At 39.7% G+C, this 10317-nt stretch overlaps 6 protein-coding genes and 6 non-coding genes across 12 annotated transcripts; 6 read left to right on the top strand and 6 right to left on the bottom strand.

Moving 5' to 3' along the window:
* The first annotated feature begins 934 nt into the window (after positions 1 to 934).
* Positions 935 to 1015, top strand: SJAG_16277. The gene has a single exon. It is a non-coding gene; the product is annotated as a tRNA-Arg (tRNA).
* On the top strand, positions 1006 to 1957 carry SJAG_04636 (hypothetical protein). The gene has a single exon (XM_002175689.2). It carries the CDS (start codon positions 1506 to 1508, stop codon positions 1836 to 1838), a length of 333 nt encoding a protein of 110 aa, XP_002175725.2. The 5' UTR covers positions 1006 to 1505; the 3' UTR covers positions 1839 to 1957.
* Positions 1088 to 1161, bottom strand: SJAG_16278. Its single transcript has one exon. It is a non-coding gene; the product is annotated as a tRNA-Arg (tRNA).
* Positions 1958 to 2105: 148 nt separating the features above from the next.
* On the top strand, positions 2106 to 2212 carry SJAG_16279. Its single transcript has one exon. It is a non-coding gene; the product is annotated as a tRNA-Leu (tRNA).
* A 438-nt stretch (positions 2213 to 2650) lies between these two features.
* SJAG_16280 lies at positions 2651 to 2743 on the bottom strand. Its single transcript has one exon. It is a non-coding gene; the product is annotated as a tRNA-Ser (tRNA).
* A 1043-nt stretch (positions 2744 to 3786) lies between these two features.
* Positions 3787 to 3890, top strand: SJAG_16281. The gene has a single exon. It is a non-coding gene; the product is annotated as a tRNA-Leu (tRNA).
* A 261-nt stretch (positions 3891 to 4151) lies between these two features.
* Positions 4152 to 5233, bottom strand: SJAG_04635 (translation initiation factor). Its single transcript, XM_002175688.2, has one exon. The coding sequence runs from the start codon at positions 5078 to 5080 to the stop codon at positions 4433 to 4435; it is 648 nt and encodes a 215-aa protein (XP_002175724.1). The 5' UTR covers positions 5081 to 5233; the 3' UTR covers positions 4152 to 4432.
* Positions 5189 to 5262, top strand: SJAG_16282. The gene has a single exon. It is a non-coding gene; the product is annotated as a tRNA-Arg (tRNA).
* Positions 5263 to 5446: 184 nt separating this feature from the next.
* Positions 5447 to 8508, top strand: SJAG_04634 (GMP synthase). The gene has a single exon (XM_002175687.2). The coding sequence runs from the start codon at positions 5545 to 5547 to the stop codon at positions 7162 to 7164; it is 1620 nt and encodes a 539-aa protein (XP_002175723.2). The 5' UTR covers positions 5447 to 5544; the 3' UTR covers positions 7165 to 8508.
* SJAG_04633 (PI31 proteasome regulator) lies at positions 7440 to 8309 on the bottom strand (the record flags this gene model as incomplete). Its single annotated transcript, XM_002175686.1, has 1 exon — positions 7440 to 8309. The coding sequence occupies one exon, from the start codon at positions 8307 to 8309 to the stop codon at positions 7440 to 7442; it is 870 nt and encodes a 289-aa protein (XP_002175722.1).
* Positions 8509 to 8710: 202 nt separating the features above from the next.
* Positions 8711 to 9034, bottom strand: SJAG_04632 (glutaredoxin Grx2; the record flags this gene model as incomplete). Its single annotated transcript, XM_002175685.1, has 1 exon — positions 8711 to 9034. The coding sequence occupies one exon, from the start codon at positions 9032 to 9034 to the stop codon at positions 8711 to 8713; it is 324 nt and encodes a 107-aa protein (XP_002175721.1).
* Positions 9035 to 9325: 291 nt separating this feature from the next.
* SJAG_04631 (NatA N-acetyltransferase complex catalytic subunit Ard1) lies at positions 9326 to 10211 on the bottom strand (the record flags this gene model as incomplete). Its single annotated transcript, XM_002175684.1, has 5 exons — positions 9326 to 9407; positions 9501 to 9557; positions 9628 to 9730; positions 9849 to 10043; positions 10121 to 10211. 5 exons carry the CDS (start codon positions 10209 to 10211, stop codon positions 9326 to 9328), a joined length of 528 nt encoding a protein of 175 aa, XP_002175720.1.
* Positions 10212 to 10317: the final 106 nt, after the last annotated feature.

The raw sequence follows: 10317 nt of genomic DNA on the forward strand, positions 1-10317 counted from the left end.
TAACAAATGCGAGAAAAATTAAAGACAGAAGAAAACGTGTTGAATGTATTCGCAGTGTTCAACTGATTGATGTCATTAATTGCCCATAATGAAGTGTGTCACGGCTTGGTATTTAACTTAGGATTCCCTCTTACAAAGCCTTCCACCCAGTTGCTTTGTAAGAGGGAGCTGTGGACTCCATTGATATAAGCAAATGTGCCTGTAACGTGTTCAACGGATATTTCTGTTGAATTATTCCAAATACTGATATTAATAAAACCTCTTTAACTCAAGTTCTTTTACCAATTTCTTCTCTCATTCACGAATTGGAGAATTATATATAATACCATTCCGTTAATGGGCCGGAGAAGCTATCAATAATAGGGTTCCACTAGCTGATTCAGGAATTGCTGTTATAGAGTCCAACTATACTAATAGATTGTCCTAAGGTGCATCCGGCATCATTAGGGTCTCCAAGTTCGGGGTCCTATTCAACTTTCAGTAGTATTAGAGAAGGAATTTCCCTTAACAAAGCTGTCGCGGAGAAAATCAACTCAAGTCATTGAATCCGATTTCTTTTGAACAATCATTCAACTGCTTGGTTTCTTAAATTGAATGACTAAACATTCGCTAGCATTCATTGCTATTACGAAGCAACCCCGAGTTATTGCTTTATATTACACATCTTGCAAAATTATTGGATTTTGTTCTTCTAAAATAACAAAGATTATAAATACGAATTAGTAACCAAAGGATATTAGCAGTTGAATAGTTAGTATAAATATGCAAGACTTCAGTAACTATAATTCGCTGAATAATACTTGGTTCTTTCAACAATAATTTTCAGAATAAAGTTAAAGGAAGAAGTTATTCATTGTTTAAAACCTATGAACAAGAATCCTCAATCTTCAATTGACTGAATGTACTCGGCCTCAAACCACAACAAAGCGAGAGAGGGTGCGTGGCCTAACGGTTAAGGCGTTGGTTTTCGGTTGGAACACACCAAAGATTGCAGGTTCGAATCCTGCCGTACTCGGATGAAATTATCCCCTTTTTAACTAGAGTTTTTCGATTCATTATTATAATAATTAAAAAGTGAAAAATAGCCAGCCCCCGGTGGGACTCGAACCCACAATCCCTTGATTAGAAGTCAAATGCCCTAACCGATTAGGCCACGAGGGCTTCCCGAATTCTGCTTCGGGAGCATCTATTCTTAAGTTAAGATTCGTTTAAGTTTTCTTTACTTAAACTTTTGAAGCTGTATGCTTTGTTGATTCAATATTGATTACTTATTAAGTATCTCGACGAGAGAGCAACTTGGAGGAAACAATTATATTATTCTGACTAGTTTACTAGATTGCTCGACAACATAGGATTTTATTGTTATGATTTTAATATTCGTGTTGTTACCATCTATTGTTATTGATCCAGAAACCGGTATTGGACTTCAACTTATGGCGTATTGATTTTATATTTCATATCGTGGATCAAAGGCCAGACATATTCTTTAATGTGATATATTCTTTATGCTTAAAATTGTAAATGAAACTGTTAACCCAGTATTCTTGAATAAGGTTCACTTAGTTGAGCTTTACTTGTTAATGCGAGAATTGGTAAGGAATAAGTTGATATGCTCTTCGCAGTATAGGTGTGTCATGACCACTGGCCTTATGCCATGGATTCCATGTACTTTTGGAATCTTGGCGACTAAGCAGCCAAACCAACGGCAGCTTCAGCCTGATCAAACGGATGAACGGCAGAGAGACATTAATCACATTGTTTCTCCAAACAACTCTATTTTTGTAGGTTCCCAAAGCCTGGAACTTCTACTTTATTGGAATCTTGTGATTCCTTTATAAGCACTTACAATAAGAAAGCTATTATCAATTAAACAGTTGATATAAATACTTGTAAGTTCAAATACCAAACGGCCGTTGAACACTTACAAGCTCATTCAGTATTTAACCTTTTACTTTCCTATTTTGCATTTTATTATTTAAGGTTCAGTTAAGCGAAGCTTGTTAACAAACTGAGTGAGTGGTTTCAATCACCGTTTGAAGCCAATTAAGAATAAATCTCTTGAATTAAAGACAACTAGACAATCGAACTGCAACAAAGCATCGAAAGCAGCGATGCCCGAGTGGTCTAAGGGGGCAGATTTAAGTTGACCCGAGTGCGGTTGATGGAAACTCTGCTGTTGATAAACGCGCGAGTTCGAACCTCGCTCGCTGCATTATTGCTTCTTTCAGGTTGTTTCTTTTCTTTTGTCGTTTAGGAAAATTCTAAGCCGGTGTGGAATAAACTGATTTCAACCTTAGCATAAAGTGTTTCTTTTCAAGTTCAGTATTTATGACGTTGGAAGAATTTATATAATTGAAATAACAATATTGCAGTGTGTGCATTTCTTCCCCGTAGTTTATTTCGAAATGCGGGTCATCCGAAAAGTTCATTTTTTATAAGGTAAAAAATAAACTATTGACTGAAATTCGGATGGCTTCAAGAACTACAGCAACGGCCATTGTATACAATGTTAAGTCTGTTCCTACAGTTCATTGAACATTTAATTTTTGTTTAAAGTGAAGGGCTAGATTTTCTTATCAATTTAAGACTAAAAAAACAAGCAGTTTTTCTTTTTGAAAAAGAACAGAGAAAAGGCTAAAAACGTAAGTATCGTCACCAGCAGGACTTGAACCTGCGCGGGCAAAGCCCATTAGATGCCTGAAAGGATTCAAGTCTAACTCCTTAACCGCTCGGACATAGTGACTTTCTTGGTTGTTATGGAGCAAATGAACTTATGTCATTGACTCCGAGTACTTTTAAACTTGGAAATGAAACAATCATTCAACTGATTGGTTTCGTAAATTGAATGACTAAGCATTTGCTAGCATTCATTGCTATTACGAAGCAATTCCGAGTTATTGCTTTTACGTTTGCACAACTTGCAAAATTATTGAATTTTATTTCTCAAAAATTAACAAACATTACAAATACGAATTAGTAACAAAAGATAGTATCAATTAAATTGTTAATATAAATATGCAAGAGTTCAATGGCTATAATCCGTTGAACACTACTTGTTCCTTTCAACAATAACTTTCAAGAACAATTGCGCGCATCATAACAATTAAGGTTCATTAACCGAAGCTTCGAAAGGTTAAAGGAAATAAGTTATTCATTGTTTGAAGTTAACAAACAGGAATCCTCAATCGAACTAAACATATCCGGCCTCGAACCGTGACAGGTTGTTGTTGTATTCTGTTCTCTATGTGAAATTATAAATTTATTAGTAGCATCGTTTGTATCTGTTTCGTTTTCGTCTTGACCTATGCTCAAACAAGCCGCAAAATTTTAACTGTCCGACCCGTCCTATTAATAATGCTTCAATTCGTAAGTAGGAAAAAGTAATCGGTAAATAGAACTTGGAAAATAGTCAGGTAAATTAATCTAAATACTTGTAATGGCCCAGCGGATATTTCTGCTGAACCATTACAAGTGCATAGTTTCCAGATAGTAAAGGATCTGAGGTTAACAATGGGATTAAATTGATGACAGGTATGTCAGAGCCAACATACAACTTGCATTATTATATCTTTCCGGGATATCTAATTACAGTCACACCAACACAAAAGGTTTTTTGAAACACAATTCATAAGTTATCGAATATCAAACTGGTCAATAAAATCCATTCTCCCCCATAGCTCCTAGTTCATAATACTCATTTACGAAGTCTTAGTGACTAGTACATTGATCTTCTAATATATCGTAAAAACTCTCTATATTGGCCTATGCTGCTAGTAGGTATCATAAGCAGCGATGCCCGAGTGGTCTAAGGGGGCAGATTTAAGTTGACTATGAAGTCAATGAAAACTCTGCTGTTGATAAACGCGCGAGTTCGAACCTCGCTCGCTGCATTATTCTTGTTCCCTTTTCGTTTTCATTACTTTATAGCTTTTATTAATCTTGTGAGAGAATGTAGAGTCCTCAGTTTTTTCATAGTCGCTTTATTGAATGTTTGCTTTGTTGATGTGGAGTCGTAGGTTATCATTTAAATGTTTTATAAGATATACTTTCCTTAAATGAAGATTTGTTTACTGTTAAACTTTGTGATCAGTCATCTTGTTTTTGATTTCAAACAGTATTTGGACTCATACAGTCATGCCTTATTGGATCGTTAGGGTCTCGATTAAATCAAGTTTATATTATATACTTGAGTTAAATTAATAAACACTTAACTATTTTGCTGCTTAAGAGCATAGAGTCTAAGAAAACAAAAACAAAATTCACCGATACTTAGTGTAATAAAGACCTTATAGCACCTCGTGTTCAAAGTGACATTCTTCATCAACTAAATCACGTAGCTTATTATATCTAATAATTCAGTTCACTCATACAGTTACCATCAAACCGCGATATATACGTGGAAATTCATGATCAAGAGTAAATTTAGATACAGCTATTTTTTAGCAGGCCTCAGTTTATAATGAAGAACAATGGTGTTTGAGATACTAGGCTGTTTATATTCTTCGGCAAACGCACTGGCCAAATTGCGAAACATTTCGAGGACGTTTTTTTTAGCTTCCTCCGATAAAGACTGTGTGCCTTTTCGTTGACTAAATACAACACTAGCAATTTCACTCCTCCGAAGTAGCTTGTTGAGTTGTTTAACTTTTGTTTTCATATCATTCGGCTGAATAGACCAGGTGAGCATAAGCAGATGTTTTTGTCGGGAACTTTTCTGTGGTATTGAGGGGAGTTTTCCAATAGCCTCGCGTAAGTCATGGAGTTTCTGGAGACTGATAATTTTACAAACGGGCAAATTATGCAATTTACCGAACTGCACAAGAGCATGTTTGTTGGGATCAATACTCTTCATCACATCTTTAAAACGTAATAAAGATTCCTCTTTACCGGGATCTTCGGATTTCAAATACAGTTTAATACTCCCAATCTCATTATTTACCCGAAAATGTTGAACAGACGGAAGCTCTGCAAAAATACTTGAATTGTACCTCCGAAACAACGACTTAAATGGGTCGAACGCAGTACAATTTGGTTTAGCACCAAAAATTAGGCGCGGACACTTGAAAATGTGCAAAAACATGTAGTTTGTATATAAGAATGTGAAAGCACTTCGTACTGTACATTTCAAGATATACTTACAGAGTAAATTCGATGTATATATATGGTTTAAAAACTAACTTTTCAAGGAGCCCTCGTGGCCTAATCGGCTAGGGCATTTGACTTCTAATCAAGGGATTGTGGGTTCGAGTCCCACCGGGGGCTGGCTTTTTTCCACAAATTTCAATCTTCTCGGTCTTTTTATAATAAATATTATATATATAATTATTCTCTCTCAAACACAACAAATTGCAACTTTATCCGTGTTTCTGTATTGTCGTGTCTATTCCTTTTACTACTGCTTCTGTCAATTTCATACCACTATGCATTGTGACTTGTGTTACTCCACCGCATTATAACACGGTGCGGTAAATGAAAAAACCTTAATCACACATCTCACCTTGCAAGAAACTTGGCCTCTCCCATCTTCACCCCTCTGACAGAAACATGTCTTCGTCCGAAACTCTTACTTCTGGACCTTCTGCGGTTCATGCTTCGTTCGACACCATTTTGGTGCTCGATTTTGGCTCCCAGTACAGTCATTTGATCACTCGTCGTCTCCGTGAGATCAATGTTTACGCTGAGATGCTTCCCTGTACTCAAAAGATCGCCGAGCTTCCCTTCAAGCCCAAGGGTGTGATTTTCTCTGGCGGCCCTTACTCTGTATATGACGAGGGCGCTCCCCATGTTGATCCCGCCGTTTTCGAATTGAATGTTCCCATTCTTGGTGTTTGCTACGGCCTGCAAGAAATTGCCTGGTTGAACGGACGCTGTGTCGGTGCTGGCGAGAAGCGTGAATATGGTCCTGCTTCTGTCACCGTCGAGAAGGGTTTGACCAATAAAAATGCACTGGCATTCTTCAAGGGAATGCCTGAGGTTTTTGACGTTTGGATGTCCCATGGTGACAAGCTTCACGGCCTTCCTAACGGTTATGAAATTGTGGGTAGAACCGATAACTCGCCTTTCGCAGTTATTGCACACAAGACGGAGCCTATTCTGGGTATTCAATTCCATCCCGAGGTGACTCACACTCCTCTTGGCAAGCAATTGATCAAGAACTTTGCACTTGAAATTTGCCATGTTAACGCTTCCTGGTCTATGGAGAACTTCGTCGACAAGGAGATTGACCGCATCCGCAAGATGATCGGTCCTAATGAGCATGTCATCGGTGCCGTTTCTGGCGGTGTTGATTCTACCGTCGCCGCCAAGGTCTTGAAAGAGGCTATTGGTGACCGTTTCCATGCCATCATGGTCGACAACGGTTTGTTGCGTTTGAACGAAGCTGAGGAGGTGCGCCAAACTTTGGGAGAGTACCTTGGTATTAAGCTGACTGTTGTTGATGCTTCTGAGGAGTTTATTGGCAAGTTGGCCGGTGTCACCGATCCCGAGAAGAAGAGAAAAATTATTGGCAACACATTCATTCATGTTTTCGAGCGTGAGGCTGAGCGTATCGTGTCTGAGACTTCCGGAAAGGTCGAATACCTTCTCCAAGGTACCTTGTACCCTGATGTTATTGAGAGTATCTCCTTCAAGGGTCCTTCTCAAACCATCAAGACTCATCACAATGTAGGTGGTTTGCTCGCTGACATGAAGCTCAAGCTCATTGAGCCTCTTCGTGAACTCTTCAAGGATGAAGTCCGTCAACTCGGTGAGCTTTTGGGAATTGAGCACAGCCTTGTCTGGAGACATCCCTTCCCTGGCCCCGGTTTGGGTATCCGTGTTCTGGGTGAGGTGAACAAGGCCCAATTGGAGATTGCCCGTAAGGCTGATCACATTTTCATCTCTGAAATTCGTGCTCATGGCTACTACGAGCAAATCTCTCAAGCTTTTGCTGCACTTTTGCCCGTTAAGGCTGTAGGTGTTATGGGCGACAAGCGTACTTATGAGCAAGTTATTGCTCTGCGTGCTATTACCACTCACGACTTCATGACTGCCGACTGGTTCGATGGTTTCAGCGTTGCTTTCTTGAAGAAGGTCAGTTCTCGTATTTGCAACGAGGTTAACGGTGTCAATCGTGTCTTCTACGACATTAGCAGCAAGCCTCCTGCAACTGTTGAAATGGAGTAAGCATAATTGCATTTCACAAACGCATATCCATACAACGATGCTGTTTCTGACGGTATTTTTGGTCAAAATGTTGTATTACGTACAATGTTTATTTTGTCGGTAATCCTTTTTTGTTTGTTTGTTACTACATCTTCTACTGTTTCTTGGCACAATAAAATGTGACTGTATCATGCATACTGTCAATCAATGGTTTTTTTTTTTCATTTAAAGGTGACTCATTATGTGGAAGAAAAACTGCTTAGAGGTTAAGTTTACTGTAGATGTTGTTTCGATGTCTAAAAGAACATGCTGTCGGCTCCGGGAGGCATCAGCTCGTCATTATCAGGTTCTCCTGGCAGTCGCATGTTTCGTCGAGGAGGGTCCCGACGGTGTCTTTCGTCGGTTCCTGAAGCAAACGGGTCGTTAGGACCTGTCGGGTCATAACGTGCACCAGGAGGTCGAACAAGACCTGGTGATGGGTGGAACTGTCCGTTTATCGGATTTCTCTCACCTCCCATTAACACAGGGTCTCCAATAATCGGCCCTTGGAAGATGGGATGAGCTGCAGTGGGGAACATTCCCCCATCATTAGAAGGTGTGTGTGCGTTTGTTCCGGCAGGATTTAAATCATCACTTCCTATAGCAGGGAACCGTGAAGAACGAGTTCCACCGGGAGGCAAACCAAAGCGCAAAGAAGGGTCGTCTCCAACACGAATACCGCTGGAAAATGGCGAAGTCGACGATGGAGTATGTCGCTCCCCATCATTTATGTTTGCGTGTGGTGCGGCAGAAGTTGTGCTACGTGCCCGGACGCTGCTAGTGACAGTTGACGATTCAACGTTTAACCCTGTCTCTGTGAGCCGTGAAAACAAATCACTTATATCCCAAAGTCCATCGTCAAACGACTTGCGATCGAACACGGATGATGCAGCTCGATCTAGCTGCAAATTACTGCCAAGACAGAAAAACCACCCGTCAAACTGTAAAAGTCGAAACCGAAGTTTGTGTGAATGAACACTGTAACACAACGTTTCATTTGAGTACGCATCTTTTTGCAATTCGGACAAGCGAGTACCATCTATTAGCTCACAATATTCAAATTTTGCACCCAAAGACAATGCACTATTGTGGAACTTTTTCATGAAATCCGTTTCAATGTCACCCATTTCGTTTAGAATAGTGGTTTAAGTTACCGATGGCCACCTGAAAGAAATAGCCCCCAAAAAAATGTATGGACAAAAAAGTACAGTAGTAAATATGTGGGAAGTATCAGACAATACAGAACAGATGGCAAATGGTAAAATGGTGGTCAGCTACCAGGAGTAAAAACCAGACACAATAATGACGTTTTCTCAATTACCGTCGTGTAACGTTTCAGTGAACCAAGAGCATATAGCAAGTAGTTAGAGGTAAGTTCTTATAGTACTCCCGAAGACTGGTGAGGAACATGAAAGACCGAAATATGTAAGTAGTTGATGAAAAATCAAGAGAAAAACAACAGGGAACGTCCTCGCTGCATTCTCTTCTTTTATTTTTTTTTTGTTTTATGTTATTTTTGCGGGAGGATTCACCACTCAGCTTTTTCCGCCAGTTCTTCCACCATTGTTTTCAGCTGCCCGGAGGAGTGCAACTTACTAAGGTCAGAATTCCCACCAACAAAGTCTGACTTAAAAAAAATGCTAGGAACTGTACTTTGCTTAGTCTTTGCAGTAAGATAAGCCTGAATCGAGGGTCCGTCTTTCATTTGATCCAGTTCGTATGCTGTGAAAGGGGCGTCATATCTTGCCAATGTCTGTTTCGCAGCTTTGCAAAATGGACAATAAGATTTGCTGAATACAGTAATGAGGTTTTTTTTAAGCGCTTGATCCACAAATTGTTTCGCCAAAGTCATTTTGTATTGTCCGTAAACGCCAAAAGAGAGTGTTCCCTAGTCAGTAACAGATAGGGAAAGATAGTGGATATTAAAAATAAAAGCGATGAGTAGCGAGTAACACCGCCGCAAACAGATTCAAAAAATGTTCAAAGTTATGGTTGTGTGCTCAGGGAAACAGCATGACTTATGCAGTAAACTATTGTTTGAAGAGAAATGGCTGACGCTGATAGGCCAACAAATGTACTGATGGCAAATTTGGTACACTCAAAATCAAAAGCAATTACAATCGTTTTTCCGCGTTTTGAAAACTTAGATGCCAAGCTGTTCGAAAGTTTGGGCCAGTTCGTTCGCTTGCTCCTCTTCTTTGGGATTGAAATTGGTCAAGTCCTTACTATACATGTGTTAGTAAAAATTCCGGCCTCAACCAAGGTAGAGCAAAGATAACTTGACCGTAAGAGATACCGTCAAATTTAAAAATACTTACCGCATGGCATAAGCGTCTTCTCCATCAGCGTAGTACTTGCTCTCGATTCCTTCAACACTGAGAACAGATGTTAGCAAAAAATAAAAAACTACTGGGATGGTAGTAGTCCATCACGGGTAAAACATACGCAAACTTGAGGGTGTCTCGGTACAGGTGGAGAGCTGTACGATTGGTTTTACGGACATGAAGACTGGCGTATTTGGCTCCATAAACCTCGACCATACCACGTTCTAATAAAAAAGATGTTAATCATAGGTGCCTCAAATGAAACACTTTAAAAACTGTGCTCGGCATGTTTCGTCTTTTCAAAGGAGCGTCACACGTTTTTTCCGTCCTCAATTCACTTACGGCTTTGGAGCATCAATTTCTTAGCCAAACCAAGGTGACGATAGGGACGCATAACAGCAAGACTAGTAATATGGCCATGCTGAACTCCATCCTTGGGCTCTTCCTCCATCTTTGCCAAAACATAACCCACGACACGTCCTTTGGGATCCGTAGCGACATATGACAACATAGGCCACGAGATTGCATGGTAAAGGTCTATAAACGCGAGGTTAGAATCATATCCGACATAGTAATAATCCCCTTGGCAATTTACAACACATTAAAAAACTTACAGTACTTCAGTTGATAGTTTTCAGGCAAATTGTTTAAATTGCAGTTTTGCATTCCGGCAAGATCTTCCACACGGGCAACACGAATATCCATATTGCTTTATATAAGAGTTCTCAATAATAGTCTAATTAAACAGTAACAATCCGTGAGATTGGGCCAAGCGACAAGTGTTTGGAAGAGGACAGGTTCGCTCGAGTCG

This window comes from Schizosaccharomyces japonicus, assembly GCF_000149845.2.
Source record: "Schizosaccharomyces japonicus yFS275 unplaced genomic scaffold supercont5.3, whole genome shotgun sequence".
In the NCBI taxonomy this organism is placed as follows: domain Eukaryota; kingdom Fungi; phylum Ascomycota; class Schizosaccharomycetes; order Schizosaccharomycetales; family Schizosaccharomycetaceae; genus Schizosaccharomyces; species Schizosaccharomyces japonicus.

Excerpts from the sequence above, each read along its gene's own strand:
- SJAG_04636 (XM_002175689.2), top strand. The coding sequence starts at position 1,506 with ATGCTTAAAATTGTAAATGAAACTGTTAACCCAGTATTCTTGAATAAG.
- SJAG_04635 (XM_002175688.2), bottom strand. The coding sequence starts at position 5,080 with ATGTTTTTGCACATTTTCAAGTGTCCGCGCCTAATTTTTGGTGCTAAA.
- SJAG_04634 (XM_002175687.2), top strand. The coding sequence starts at position 5,545 with ATGTCTTCGTCCGAAACTCTTACTTCTGGACCTTCTGCGGTTCATGCT.